At 51.2% G+C, this 13,937-nt stretch overlaps 5 protein-coding genes across 5 annotated transcripts in view; 3 read left to right on the top strand and 2 right to left on the bottom strand.

Moving 5' to 3' along the window:
* Nucleotides 1-1,765: 1,765 nt before the first annotated feature.
* BBA_07478 (Pfs domain protein) lies at nucleotides 1,766-2,935 on the top strand (the record flags this gene model as incomplete). The annotated part of the gene is made up of 1 exon (XM_008602575.1): nucleotides 1,766-2,935. One exon carries the CDS (start codon nucleotides 1,766-1,768, stop codon nucleotides 2,933-2,935), a length of 1,170 nt encoding a protein of 389 aa, XP_008600797.1.
* Nucleotides 2,936-3,776: 841 nt separating this feature from the next.
* On the top strand, nucleotides 3,777-5,933 carry BBA_07477 (amidase-like protein; the record flags this gene model as incomplete). Its single annotated transcript, XM_008602574.1, has 2 exons — nucleotides 3,777-3,830; nucleotides 3,900-5,933. The coding sequence occupies 2 exons, from the start codon at nucleotides 3,777-3,779 to the stop codon at nucleotides 5,931-5,933; spliced, it is 2,088 nt and encodes a 695-aa protein (XP_008600796.1).
* A 223-nt stretch (nucleotides 5,934-6,156) lies between these two features.
* Nucleotides 6,157-9,208, bottom strand: BBA_07476 (Ankyrin repeat protein; the record flags this gene model as incomplete). Its single annotated transcript, XM_008602573.1, has 5 exons — nucleotides 6,157-7,792; nucleotides 7,841-8,062; nucleotides 8,168-8,766; nucleotides 8,850-9,039; nucleotides 9,099-9,208. The coding sequence occupies 5 exons, from the start codon at nucleotides 9,206-9,208 to the stop codon at nucleotides 6,157-6,159; spliced, it is 2,757 nt and encodes a 918-aa protein (XP_008600795.1).
* A 1,657-nt stretch (nucleotides 9,209-10,865) lies between these two features.
* BBA_07475 (uncharacterized protein) lies at nucleotides 10,866-11,801 on the bottom strand (the record flags this gene model as incomplete). The annotated part of the gene is made up of 2 exons (XM_008602572.1): nucleotides 10,866-11,729; nucleotides 11,790-11,801. 2 exons carry the CDS (start codon nucleotides 11,799-11,801, stop codon nucleotides 10,866-10,868), a joined length of 876 nt encoding a protein of 291 aa, XP_008600794.1.
* A 1,147-nt stretch (nucleotides 11,802-12,948) lies between these two features.
* BBA_07474 (uncharacterized protein) overlaps nucleotides 12,949-13,937 on the top strand; it is a gene marked incomplete at both ends in the record, with an annotated part of 1,409 nt that continues 420 nt past the window's right edge. The window contains one exon of the mRNA XM_008602571.1: nucleotides 12,949-13,914. Coding sequence (XP_008600793.1) covers nucleotides 12,949-13,914 — 966 coding nt within the window. The remainder of the gene's footprint in view (nucleotides 13,915-13,937) is intronic.

Raw genomic sequence — 13,937 nt, 5'->3', positions numbered from 1 at the left:
TGCGTCTTAGTCCTAATCATGCGCACGCCAGCGGTGGCGAGAGGTATGCATTCAAGTTCTTATCCCTTGTCCCGGTGCGAGAGTGCTCGAGCTTTCCAGGCCCTTGCCAACGGTCGTAGGCGCTGACAGGCTCATGCCGCCGGGCGCTCCTACTGGTGGGCAATACAAAGATCTCACGGATACCAAGGCAAGCTTTATCCCATAATAATTGTGCTCCCGTATACTAGCAGTCCCCATTTATGCTTCCACGGGCATTTTCGCAGCGGTCGAGTAAATGAAAACGAATTAAATGGTGTTGGGCGATGAATAAGCCATCGTCATGCATAGTTCTGTTCCCTAGCTAGCCTCTCTGATAAGCCTCACGGAACGCCTCAGGCAACCAAATGCCTGCAGAGCAGAGGTGAGCAATAGTGATCAGGATGAATATTTCAGGATGAGAAAGACCAGCTAGTCTATGTAGTTAGATCTCTATTGATAAATATGAGCCATAGTTTCACTATGAAGAGTTTTACTCTTAACGGACTTACGCCTACGATACTGCTCGGCGTGCTGCTGTGTAGCTTCCAACCGACCTACTTCCTAAGAAACAGGCTTCTGAGACTTAGAACCTAAGCCACCGTTCCAAGCTAACTAGTTGCTCAGATCTGCGCTATTTTGGCGAAGCATCTGTGCTTTGCCTATTGGGTACACTTGGAACAAAATAATCGTTGGCTTCGCCATCCAGCCGCGAGAATTATTCAGCGTTGGTGGAATAGCTCCGAAGACATTCTGATCAATACTTCTCCGCAACGGAGTACTTCGATTCTGAACTGCGGTTTCGAACTAAATGTCTTATAATCGTGTCAAGACCATGCGAGTTCGTCACTCGTATTCAGCGGTATACCAATAGTGTACGCCAATGAGTGAAGGCGGCCGTCATCCGCTCACTTTAACAGACCCCATCCCCCCGTGCGAGTTTCGTTAAACGCAAGCAGAGTTAGCTTCTGAGCAACTGACTCCTTTCGGATTTATAGCAGTGATGCGCTCTAGATTATTGCCAGCGTGTAAAGTGAAAGTGAAAATAGTGCGCTGAGTCCTAATTAGCGAAAAAGGAAGCGGCAGCTCTCAGATCACGGCGAGGTAGCGCTGAATGGAACTGCGTAAATACACTGTGAGATAAAACATAAGCACTGAGAGCATCGGATTCGCAGGACTTCGTTCCACGCCAAATCGTACCTGGATATAGCCCTTCCTATCTCAAGATTCTGCGCATGTGATCAGTGCTCTTCGCCCGCCAGATCAATAGCCGTATGAGACAGTGTGTGGCCACGTCGAGAGACAGTTCTTACTAAACGCTAACACCCCTTCAAGACCTGGTGTATAACAGATAGGAATCCGCAGCTGACAGATCACGCTCCCCACCAGTCAAATATATTCTAAATTGAGAAGGCGAGGTTGTCAGGCAGCGCCTACGCAGTCCGCCCGTGAATCTCAGTCAATGCAAGCTAGACGTGCGTTCCACGTCATAAGACACCCATCGCTTTTGTATTTTTTTGTCTTACTCGGATTAAGACAGGACACTCACGCCCGTGTTTTGAATTTATCTTCTTTGGCCTGGCTCTAGTGCCATGCCGCGCGGCGTGCACTTCAGCCTTTTAATTCAAGCACGATTCCGCGCAATCTTCCCTGACCAGGGTGACCTCGCAGGTGGCCAACAAATCGTCTCATAGGAACAAGGAAACAAGCTCTCCACCAATCATCGAGACACCCACAGTTCAGCCAGATGATGGACTTCGTGTATAGAGGACCCCAACATGATCGCCAACTGAGAGGTCCCCAAGCGATAGAACAGAAAGCTCACGCTAAAAAACGGTGCCTTACAGAATTTCCAGACGAGATTATTCTTCAGATGGTGGACTTTCTGGAGAGAGAAGATGCCAGTTGCCTCATACGAACGTGTCATCGCTTTCTCAGCCTTTTTTTTCACGAGTACCATCGATACGACAACCGTGGTCGGAATCTGCTGATAATAGCGGCAGCGCTGGGCCACCTGAATTCGGTCTTAGAATTGCTTTCTGCGGGCATTGATACGGCCCACAAGGATAAGTTTGGCCGGACTGCACTGCTATGCGCGGCTGGAGCAGGGCGCGATGCTGTTGTCCAACTGCTGCTCAAGGTCGGCGTACCAACGGTCGAGCCTGCGGATGAGCTGACTTACAGATTGAGTACGTTTCAGAAGCTGGATAGGCAAGCAGCGGGCCTGGCTGGTCATACGCCGTTATCGGAGGCATCCAGAAATGGGCACGAATTGGTAGTGAAGGTGCTGCTTGCAGATCCGGATGTGAATCCCAACCATCAGGATGGCTTCGGTCGAACAGCGTTGGCATTGGCATCATCTCAAGGACGTGTAGCGGCCGTGCAAGCATTGCTATCACACGAGGCTATCGATGCCGACCGCAAGGACGTCTATGGCAATACGCCGTTGGCGTCAGCCGCGACGAACGGCCACGTCGATGTTGTTATGCTACTACTTGCACATACAGGGGTAGAAAGGGACTCAACTGGTTGGGAGGGGAAGACGCCGCTGTTGATGGCGGCGCAGATGCGGAGGAAAGAGGTCGTGCGACACTTACTCGCTGCTGGGGCTGATCCAACGCTGAAAGATGCTCGTGGCTTAAGCCCAATCGACTTGGCCGAAAAGGGAGATGAAAGTTTGAAGTGGCCTGGACCTGATGAGCGGCTGAGTCAACGGGCTGTGATACGGCTGTTGAGAAGCGCGATCGCGGCTCGAGAACCGAAAGCGTTTGGTTTCAGGTGCCACTTCATCTATGGGTTCCATTGCTTTGTTGCAGTGCTTTCGTCCTCGCGGAGCCTGGGGGGTTTTCTTTTTTGGTCCAAACAGAGAAGTAGCCTAGGCAAGGTCAGCGGCGCCAGTTTGACTGACGCAGACGGCTAGATTGAAGAAATCAGATTCGATATTGCCAGCCATATTACGAGTCACCACAAGTAGCCAGCTAGGGTAGACTGGGGCCTCACCATGGGACAACGATGCGAGTACGGGCTTTCACGTGCTCTTGGTCGGTGGTCCTGATCCAACATTGCTCCGAAAGCTCCTCAATCTTTCGTGCTGCTAGCGTTGCAATCATTCCTCCATGAAACGCCGAATGATCGCAGCTGACAGTTGCACTGGCGGCTTAATTATTTGCTGAATTACAAACAACAAAGCAACATCAGGACGGGCTCTCTAGGTGTACCCAGTCGGCCTTGTCTACAGTACTCATAAAACACGGCGCAGACGAGTAGTTTTGGTTATACAGAAGCTCAGGAGGGCTGGGAAGGGCCTGAAAAGTCAGAGACACAGAACAGACAGAGTAGCTATTGGTAGAGGGCAACTATAGATCCCGTCGATTGATAGGGAAAAGTCTCTTTTCCAGGAACCGCCTGGCAAGCTTAGCTTCCTGTAAGAGAGACAGTACTGGGAGCACCTGTATTGATAGCCGTACGCTGCATAGCTGCCACGAGGCGGCTGGGACACTCTATTAATCAAACAAACAAACAAACAAACAAACAAGACATGGCATATCAGTAACCTATCATACACCCGTGTGCCAACGCTCTAAACACGTGACCAGGCTGGGGCTGACATATATCAGGCACTGCTCCCGAAACCAAACTCCCCAGGCGCTAAGCAAACTCGCAAGTACGGCGAATTGCACCGCACACCACGGCAAAGAAGTGGGACAAACTCGGCCACACGTTCTCTCCTCAGCCAATTGACTAAGCCACGCTTTTGCAATATGAAACTGGCGCGGCTATCACTTCTCGTACTACCTCTGGTAGCTTCCGCTGATGTAAGTTACTCGTCAGGTGTCCCTTGAGACATCCTTTTCTCCTGAATAAAACTGATTTGTTATATGCAGAACCTGACTATCGTTGAGGCTACCATTGAGCAACTGCAAGCAGCTTTGTCTGCCGGTCAGACTAATGCAGTTCAACTTGTGGCTAAGCATCTACATCGAATAGCGCTGTATGACCGACGAGGTCCCAGGCTGCACTCTATACCCGTATTGGACCCCTATGTTTTCGAGCAAGCGCAAGCATCAGATGACTACCGGGCCCAGTCTAATGGATCTATTCGCTCAATTCTAGAAGGAATTCCCGGCACCATCAAGGACAGTTACAAGATGAAAGGTCTCACAGTTGCTGCAGGCTCACCGGCATTCCAGAAACTATCTGCAACCGATGATGCCTTTACTACGTCTCAAATCAGAAACGGCGGTGGTATAATTCTGGGAAAGACTAATATGCCGCCAATGGCAAACGGAGGCATGCAGCTCGGACTTTACGGGAGAGCCGAGAGTCCTTACAACGCAGACTACCTCACAGCTGCGTATGCTTCAGGCTCTACAAATGGCGGCGGGACTTCTACTTCTGCCAGCCTCGCAGTTTTCGCAATGGGCGAAGAGACTATTTCATCAGGTCGGTCGCCTGCATCGAATAATGGACTCGTGGCATATACGCCTTCTCGTGGTCTCATATCTGTGCGCGGAAACTGGCCACTGTTTCCGATCGCTGATGTGCTGGTGCCAATGGCACGAACTGTGAAGGATTTGCTTGGCCTTTTGGATGTGGTTGTTGTGGAGGACCAAGACACGGCTGGTGATTTTTGGAGAATTCAGCCTTTCCTAAAGCTGCCGCCGGTTTCCTCTGTCCGGCCCTGCACTTCTTTTCTAAGATTGGCCAACGCCGACGCACTCCGTGGCAAACGAGTCGGCGTTCCAAAAATGTTTATCGGCGAGCAATACCAAGCCGCGCAACCCGTTTGGGTCAGCCCAGACGTGCGCCAGCTCTGGAAAGGTGCACGTACGACATTGGAGAGGCTGGGTGCGACTGTTGTAGAAGTTGACTTTCCTTTGGTCACAAATTATGAAACAAAGCCAACTTCAAATTTGAGAAACATATCGTATCCACAGCCAGGAAGACGCGACCACTCGTGGGGTGACTTGTCCCTGCATTTGACTGCTTACGCCTGGGACGACTTTTTGAGAATGAATAACGACAGCTCGAGCGTCTCCAGACTTATCAACGTCAATCCAGAGCGCATTTTTCCGCAACTTCCAGGTACTTTAGAAGACCGATATGGCGGGGCATGGTTCAACCGCACTGCCCACGCGGCTGATTTGATTGAGATTGCCAGGCGCCGGAACAGTAGCATCCTTGACCTACCAGGAATCAACGCAACGCTCCACCTTGTAGAGAACCGACGAAAGAGGGATCTCGAGGCTTGGATGCGTACGTACTCGCTCGATACGGTTGTATTTCCTTCAATTGGCGATGTTGCACGCTCTGATTCAGAGACTAATGTTACGTCGGCGGACTTTGCTTGGCGAAATGGTGTTCTGTATTCCAATGGCAACGATGTCATCCGTGAGTCCGGCGTACCAACCGTTAGCGTCACGATGGGTACCATGAACAGCACCAGCATGCCAGTTTCTTTAACGTTTGTATCGAGGGCTTACGATGACCACTCTCTCCTGAGCTACGCCTACTCCTTTGAGTATGCGCACAATAAACGAATCCGTCCACTGCGGACCCCGGCTTTGGAAACAGATACCATCGCCGGACATGGACATGTCGCGAATGCCTCGTCACCACCGAAACTAACGGCGGTTGCAAAACGCTTCCACGGTTTCATTCACATCTCTGGATCTGTCGATGTCGGTACATCTGAAGGGCTGGACAGCCTGGAAGTCTTTGTCGATGGTGTAGAGCTGGCCAAACCACGTCTTCGAAAGGGGAGGTGGGTTGTATCGACACCAGCACCTTTGTTCAACGGCGCTGCGAGTGATATGGCAGTTGAAATAGGTTACAACCCGAACTGGAGCTCGTCGATGGTCGTGGTTGTTGCCACAGCAAAAAACGGCAGATCCGCTGGCAAGTTAATGTTCGTTTAGGCCACGTCATTGCGGGGCTTAAATACAGCTGCTGGTAACTTGGCGTTGCGCTGCACAGCAATTGCGTAGCTCCCAGGCCATTTGCCTGGGCGTGGGCATTCTCTATGACTTTGAGAGCACAATATTCGACGTCTCACCACGCTCGCAGAGCGAGGTTTACACACCTCATACCCTGGGAAAACCAAAGCCGAATGGTGCAAAATCACGCTTAGAACTAGCAGTATTAGCTGATAGCCTTATGAAGGTTTGGATTTGCCCCGTGAGCGAGGAACAAATCGGTCATTTGCTCGCATCCTACCAAGGTTGCATAGTGCAGGGCTGTGAGCCCACGCTGACTGCTGCAATCCACCACAGAGGAACTGCTGTTATGCGGTTCGCATCGCGCCTTGATTTCTGAATCAACTTCCGACCAATCACGCCTCTGTACCCCAGTATATATCGAGATGCCGGCGTCCAGAAAGCATCGCGCCATCTCTTTGCTTGATTTTGACACAGCATAATGTAGGGCAGTCATATTGTCCATATCTGCGGTTATCTTTGCGCCTCGGGTAAGCAGCAAGCGGACGCAGTTTGTCCAAGAGTGGAGGGCCGCATAATGTAACGGCGTCTTCGAGGTCGTATCGCTCATGTTCAAGCTGCTTGGCACATCTGCCGCATGTTTTTTGGTCGCTCCTCTGTTCGCCGGTAACGCGGGCGGCCTGTATTCGATGAGGAGCTTCAATACTTCGACGTGACCATTCTCCGATGCCCAGTGTAATGGGGTTCGCCCGGCTTTGTCCGCCAATGTGGCGTTGACCATCTTCCGAGGAAAGAGGCCCGCAAAGTCTGTCGTCCCGCTTGAGCAGGCAATACTCGATGCTAATCCGAGGCTGCTGTTCTCAATCACATATTTTGTTGCCAACAGCAGTTTCACAACTGCTTCCTGCCCGAACTCGGCAGCCCATGATAGCGGCGTTCGACCATTGTTATCCTGCAAGTTGACTTCAACGTAATCAATCATCGTCAGTAGCTTGACAACAGTTTCATGCCCGCTTGCGGCAGCCCAAGACAGCGGCGTTCGATCAGCGTCGTCCCTCGCGTCAGCATCAGCTTCATGCTGGATCAGAGTCTCAACAGCTTTCTCGATCCCAAAATGTGCCGCTAAGTGAAGCCCTGTCAACTGCCGTGGTACTCTTTGGCTAAAACCTGAGTATCCAGGCCACGCCCTCACCGCCATCAACGCTTGACTAGCCGACTCGATCAAGTTAAAACTTATTAGGAACTCATAGACTTCTTGGTGTAGGCTCAGAGCCTCACGAGCATGATGTCCCCAATTTCGCGCCGCATGGTTATAGAATGGGTTGACATGTAGCCGATCTTCAAAGTCGGTATCCGTGTGACAGAAACCACTCGCAAATACTGTATATGAGAGGTACGTGACGCATACTCTCGTGTTTCGTGATTCTGCATCCGGGAACCAACGACGGTGAGTTCGCTCGAAAAATTCCTGCAACGTATAATGCACTATTTTGATGAGGCCACTTGTTTTGTCGACTTCAGCCAATCCGCCGCAAACGGAAATCATGTCTTCCAGTTGCGTAATGTTCTCTTCGTCGAACTCATGCTCGCCAAACTCCACTGCGAGTGCATGCTGAAGCTCCGTAATGCTGAGAGGTCTCCTCGCACACGTAAGCCATGACAACACCTCCTTTGCTAATTTTTGGTGGCCGTCTAATTGTCCTTCAATTCTTTCCATCGCAGAATAGTATGCTTTGTCGTATGCGTCCGATCCTGAGGGCAGCTTTGCAATAGCGGCTCGCATAGCCTTGGGGGTTGTTTTTTCGATTAGTGACTCCAGATGTAGCTTTGCAAGTAAGAACCTACTTAAAAGTTAGCCTCTTTCCATGAAAAAGTCCACGATGACGTACATTCCATCAACAGTTTTGACTATACCAGCCACAACCTCTTTCTGCAAGTCCGAACTACGTTCCACAAACGAGGGTAGTTCCGATAAGCGGCTTCCAACATATCTCCGCACATCTTCAGCAGTAGCACGAATTTCCAACGACGCGCTCTCTTCGAACCTGTCCGTTATGCTTGGAATAAACCTTGACGTTGCGAAGAAGCTCACGGGGCACTCAGCTTTGAGCCTGAAAATTTCACCAACGAACTTTGACCGGCATCCATTGGTTATTTGACATTCATCTAGTGCATCGACGATGATGAACACCCTCTAATACATTGCAGTCACTGACCGCAGAGCTTGCGAGATTTCGTCAAATGATGCCTGCGTCCGTTTCCTTAGGTGCTCGTGGTACAACAAAGTCACAATATCTGGCAGAGAGGGCTGCACTTGTGCTAATTGCTTCAAAAGGCTTGCAAGTAGATCCTCGGCCCGCTGCTCTTGTGTCCGCCGGAAGTCGCAATAAATGTACGCAACGGCAATTGTTTCATCGTTCGTGAAGTGAGTTATGAGGTTGTCGATCACGGTTGCGGTAAGCATGGTTTTCCCCGCTCCCGGAATACCAGGGCAAAATAAGGTGCCCTTCTCGGAGCTTTGCCAAGTCTGGAACTCCGGCGCGTCTAGCAGCCATTGTCCAGTCCCGGGCTGTCTTTGGTTGATTAAGTTGCTCTGCAAAGGGGCATAATCGACTTTGGTAAGCCAGTCGAGAATGGCGAGTCGCTCTAGGTTCTCTTGCTGATGGGCCAGGTAGTCAATTCCTCTCTTTGCAGCGAAGATCGTTCGACTATCTTCATTTAGCTGGTAACACTCTGCCAACAGGTAAAGTTTGTGATCACCTTGAAAGCTGCTCGACGGATGCAGAGAGGAGTGAAACATTCCATGTAAGTTTCTCTGTAAATAATGCAACTTTAAACAGATTTTTTGCATCTAACGTCCCGGACGTCCTGTGGTTCCCATTGAAGTCTCTTCCATACCCTCTTGACTTTTTCTTCGATGTTTTGGCCGGCAGGCTTTAGCTCACTGTACTTGCCGACGGCCTTTTCCAGATCGAGGAGGGCTTCGTGCCAGCGATAGGCAATCTCCTGTAGATGCGCTTTCTGTGTTTCGTCGGTCTCGCAGCCGGATAAGACAATTTCGGTATCTTGCAGAACGATAGAGAGACTCCTGAGGCTGAGAGTCAAGTGATTAGCAATATATCATCTTCACCATCGTGAAAAATTTACTCGCTGGAAATGCGATCGAATTGGCTCGGAGCATCGATGAAGTCTTTGCGTATTCGGTTCGCGAGCTCAATAAATGTAATGAAATCGCTGATGTGGAACCCCAAGCTCATATTTCCGACTTCGCTCTCGTGCCAAAGAATCAGCAGTGAAGGATCACCGGCGGAAGTTTTGCGGGCGGAGTTCGCTTTGATTACAGTGTAGAAACGCGTCGACAACCTCTAGAAGAGAAGGGCAATTGTGCGGTGTGTTGTGATTCCAATCGTCGCAGTCTCGGGCATTATCCTCATTTTATCAACCTTGCCGCTGGCTTAGCCGTCTTAAAGGGTCCACAGCCACGGGAAGTGGGACCACGGCCAACCTCGCTTCGGCAAGCTACTACTCGCAAGGCTCCCACAACGCCAACTTGTCGCATCAAGGTTCTGTATCGCACGGGTCGGCCAAGTGCTCCAGGCACACTCGCCCGTCTCCTGGCGGGTGTATAGGCTGGGCTGCTCTTCACCTTTGGCTCAAGCGACCAATACAGGACCAGCAGTGCTAGCCAAGCAGCTTAAGGCTGCCAGCGCTCTTAGACAAACTTTCAGCTGCTGACTCTTTCGAAACTTCAGAACCGGTCAATTTATACGCCCATATCGATATAGCTGGCTGCATAAATACGAGGTCGCGCCACACAGAAATGGTCCAATCTTATGCTGACACGGTTGTCTACATGCTGCATGTGGCCTCGGGCCACTAGGCAGCCCTAGACTCTCAATCTATAGCGCACCACCAGTTGGCCAACGGTTGCTCGCTGGAATGGTGTCTCAGCACCCCCTGCCAAAGCTATCACAAAAGACAGTCAAATTCCCGCGTTTGCAACGGCGGTCTGTTCGCGCTCCGGAGAGGCAATCAAGGAAGGGGCTGTTGCAACTCTGCGAGGGGTAAGAGCACGTCGAAACCGCGTGGCAAAACGCTCAAATAATCACAGGCCTCAAACTATTCGTCTGCCCACCCAACTACAGTGGGTGCTCTTTTGATAGGGACTAGCATAGCAGCAGCACCTAGCCTTGTTGCGGCCCCGATTCTTAGCGCGGCCGGTTTCACTGGTAGCAGGGTCGCTGCAGGTAAGAGTCAATGCATCAGATGAATCTGCTCGAGTCGATAAAGATAACAGAGGTCTCAGGATCTGCAGCCGCGGCCGTGCAAAGCGGCATCGGCAATGTAGTTGGCGGTAGTGTTTTCGCCACGCTGCAGCGCAGCGGCAGGGGAGTATGGCATCGCGGCCGTAAATACGGCTGTCCAGGCGGCCGGGGCCGCTATTGCCTCAACTGGCGGGGTGGTACTGGGGCGATCCAAATAACGCGAGGTATGACGTAAGAGACCAATGCGTTTGCACTTGGGGTTCTTAGTTTAAGTCAATGCATGCTCCTGATGAGGAATCTCGTCATAGTTCAGCTGAAATACTTCTCAGTATGCGTTCTTAGAAGCTGTTCAGTGTTGAAGAGTGTAGTCAATCACAAGAATCGGCTGGCGATATTGCTACTTTCGCAGACCCAAGTATACTTTGAGCTGCTGGCGTTTTTTTTGCGTACGGGACATTTGTATTCAGTTGCAAGCGTTCAAGAATGTCATCGATGTTTCCTATAGACGCCGACAATCAGGAACTTGATCGTAGTCGCGACTAACTTTTCGCTGTGTCATCTTCTGTGATGGTGCTCACCTTGAAGATCCCGTAGGTCAGCATAAGTCTTGCGAAGAGTACGAATGGGCAAGTTGTCGATCCCTCGCAATTTAACGATTGTGCTTGTGCAGCAGCTTGATAGCTTTGTTTGCCAGACGCGCAGCGCTGTTAAAGTGCCCGGCCCGCATCTCCAGCTGAACGTCCTGGATCCTGTCACGCAGCTCCTCATACAGGTTCTTCAGCCTCTGTTGGACTTTCCTCGTTGTGTTGTCGCTCGCAACGGTAGCAGCATTTTTCATTGCTTCGGCGAGGCTGATTTTCAAAGTTCGCGGCAGATTCTGCAAAGAAGTGTGCGTATGTTCGATGACGCCCCGCATCTCACGCATTTTGCCACCAAGCACCTCGCGAGATGGTGCACGGGTGAGGCTAGTCTGAGTGATGATGACCTCGCACGCATCACTGAGTTGTCCCTCGAAACCGCCTACAACGCTCGCGACAGCCTCATTTAGAGACTTTATACCCTTGCCCAGTTCGCGCCCCACTCCACCAACGGCATCAAGAAGGCTGTCTTGTAGTGTGGTGATTGCCGTACCGAGTTCCTGTCGAGCTGTGGTTATTGCCTGCTTTATACCGGTTTGCGCGTAGCTGATTCTGTCCCGTAAATGCAGCTGCGATTCCTCTACAGCCTGTTTGCACGCTGCGACGACGTCTTTGATCGTCTGAACGCCTTGACGGCATGCGCCAACATCAGTGGCGACGGCATTGAGGACAATTCGCGACTGAGCGATGCCATCATTCAGTGCATCGATATCACAGTGCGTAATGAGGTTCTTCTCTGCCTGCTGAATGCGGTCGTGCAACGCAGCCGCGGTGGCTGCATTTTGATCAAAGCGCTCCGTTATTTCGGCCTTCAGTATCCCAATTTCGCGTCGCATACTAATAATCACATCAGAAATATGCGCGAGGTCGGGGTGCTGCGCGCTCCAGTGTTAATGTTACTGTTGACCCCTGATCGCGCGAGTTGGACAGCTTACTATGTCACTCATGATGCTCCAGTCGCAGATGCAAAGAACGTGTGTACATATGAGGAGGATATGAATTTCGTGCAGATGGTCTTTGCGTAAAGTCTAACTTACCGTGCTAGTACGCGAAGGATAGCATTGCGGACGCCGATGGACTACCTCCGCCCCAACACGTTGCAGCTATTGGTTTCGCTGCACATACACTTGCCAGTCTATTCGTCTATTCGGACTCCAGATTGGTCAAAATACCGAACGCATGGTGGACTACTAATGCACGATAGCGAACAGGACGAGGCATCACGCGTGCAGGATGAATGTACCCCGCACTTCGTGTGGCTTCTTGTGTTGTGCTTGCAGGCTCCTCTTCGGTGAGACATAGAGTACCAGACGGCTAAAGGTGTGACAGCACGCGCTTTCCACTTGCAGTTGCCATGGCATGCCACGGCGCGACGACGGGCAACCGATGTGGTGCGGCATATCTCGCAGAAACGACTTCTGCGATCTGTTCACAGGCCCATCTTCCATGCCCAGCCTTGGCAGACACTCCGAATCCAAAACATATGATGGAACAAATCGCTCCATATCTTCTGGACATTGCTTGCGCTGAAGCAATCGCTTTCATGCACCTTTCGCACGCCGTTCCGACCTAGCCGTCAATCAACCCCTGCCAACAGCAAGCACACATCAACCCTTCAGCATACTCTCTGCCTTTCGACAGAGAACGCGGTTTAGTGAATACTCTTGTATTTCTCTCAGATATCGGCGAAGATCCAAATCATGTGCCAGCGCTATGCATGCACGAGAAGCCGGGGACGGATGGATCAGAGGTGTTCATCGCCGTCAATCAAGCCCGCCATGGCGATGGCCTCCCCCTCCTAAAAGACATCAAGGATGGCTTCGAAAACATCTTTCATTCGCTATCCAGAGTTTTGCAGAGTGAGTAGGCATCATCCACAAGCCGCTGGTCGTTGCCATCTAACTTCGAGATAGATCCCGACGCTGAGGACGCAGTCTTATATCCCGAGCTTCGTCAGCAAGCCAAAGCAGTGATCAAGAATATCGACATGTGGCTTAAGCACCAAACCGAACGACGCCTCTGCGACCTTGTTGAAGCTGTTGTACAGCTTTCTCGCATAGCTTATCGCAAATGCTTTCTTCAATTCCAAACACCATGATGGGCCCGAGCGAGCGAAAAAATCTGCTCAAGATGATCCGCAGAGTGGCTCGATACCGTGACGCCGCACGATTTCTGTATCGCACTGCCAAGAAATATCCCCTCATTCGCAGCATGAAGGTTGTTATGGTCAGCTTACCTCGGAATGCATTTCGCCTGCTGTCTGTTGACTATCAGCCGGATTTTTTTGTCACCTGTACGAGGTTGCAAATTGCACACGGGCGCCAGACCAGTGTTGCCCAAGTGGCACGTTTGCTTAATCGAGACGGACAAACAGCGGAAGAGTCATTCTCCCACCAGTGTTTCAAGTCTATACGGGAGGGGAAAATACACACGGAGATACAGCTCGTGTATTACCTCGAAACGCATCGGCCTAAGCCGGCCCCGAGAGTCGTTGCTTCGAGCAAGATGGCGTGCTTCCTCTGCAATGTATTCTTGTGTCAAGCCGCGAAGGTGTACACGAAGCGCTGCCACGGAAGACTGTACTTTGCCTGGAAGTTACCTGTGTTCCCTTCACGGTGCGGATTGGAGCGCCTCTTCGTGCAAAGTCTGGAGGCTTACATCCGCAATAGTGCAGTTACACTGCTATCGAAGCAGCGAAGAACTCTCTTTCCACAGCCCAGTGAAAGTACACTGTGGACGATGGATATTTCCGCAACCACATTAGGCACACTGCTCGGGCCAGGGGGAATTGTGGAAGAAGAATCGCTGAGGCTGGAGTCTAGCGTTGATGCCAGCCGAGAACAGCCGACCACACAAGCAGGGATTGGTTCAGAGCTTGAGCACCCGCTGGTTGGACAAACCGAATCAAGCATAGACATCGCGCCCTTGGATAAGTTGGATCTACTTACAGTACGTCAGGGAAGCCTGACCACGCTCACTCTCGACGCCTCCACTATTGCACCTGTCCAGGCAGGACCGGTTATCATTCAGCTTGAATACACGGTGGGCAAGAACGGAGGTGTAGGATCAAAACTAGGATGCAA

The sequence above is a fragment of the Beauveria bassiana genome, assembly GCF_000280675.1.
Source record: "Beauveria bassiana ARSEF 2860 unplaced genomic scaffold BBA_S00025, whole genome shotgun sequence".
NCBI lineage: Eukaryota > Fungi > Ascomycota > Sordariomycetes > Hypocreales > Cordycipitaceae > Beauveria > Beauveria bassiana.
This window is presented reverse-complemented; position numbering and strand designations above follow the sequence as displayed.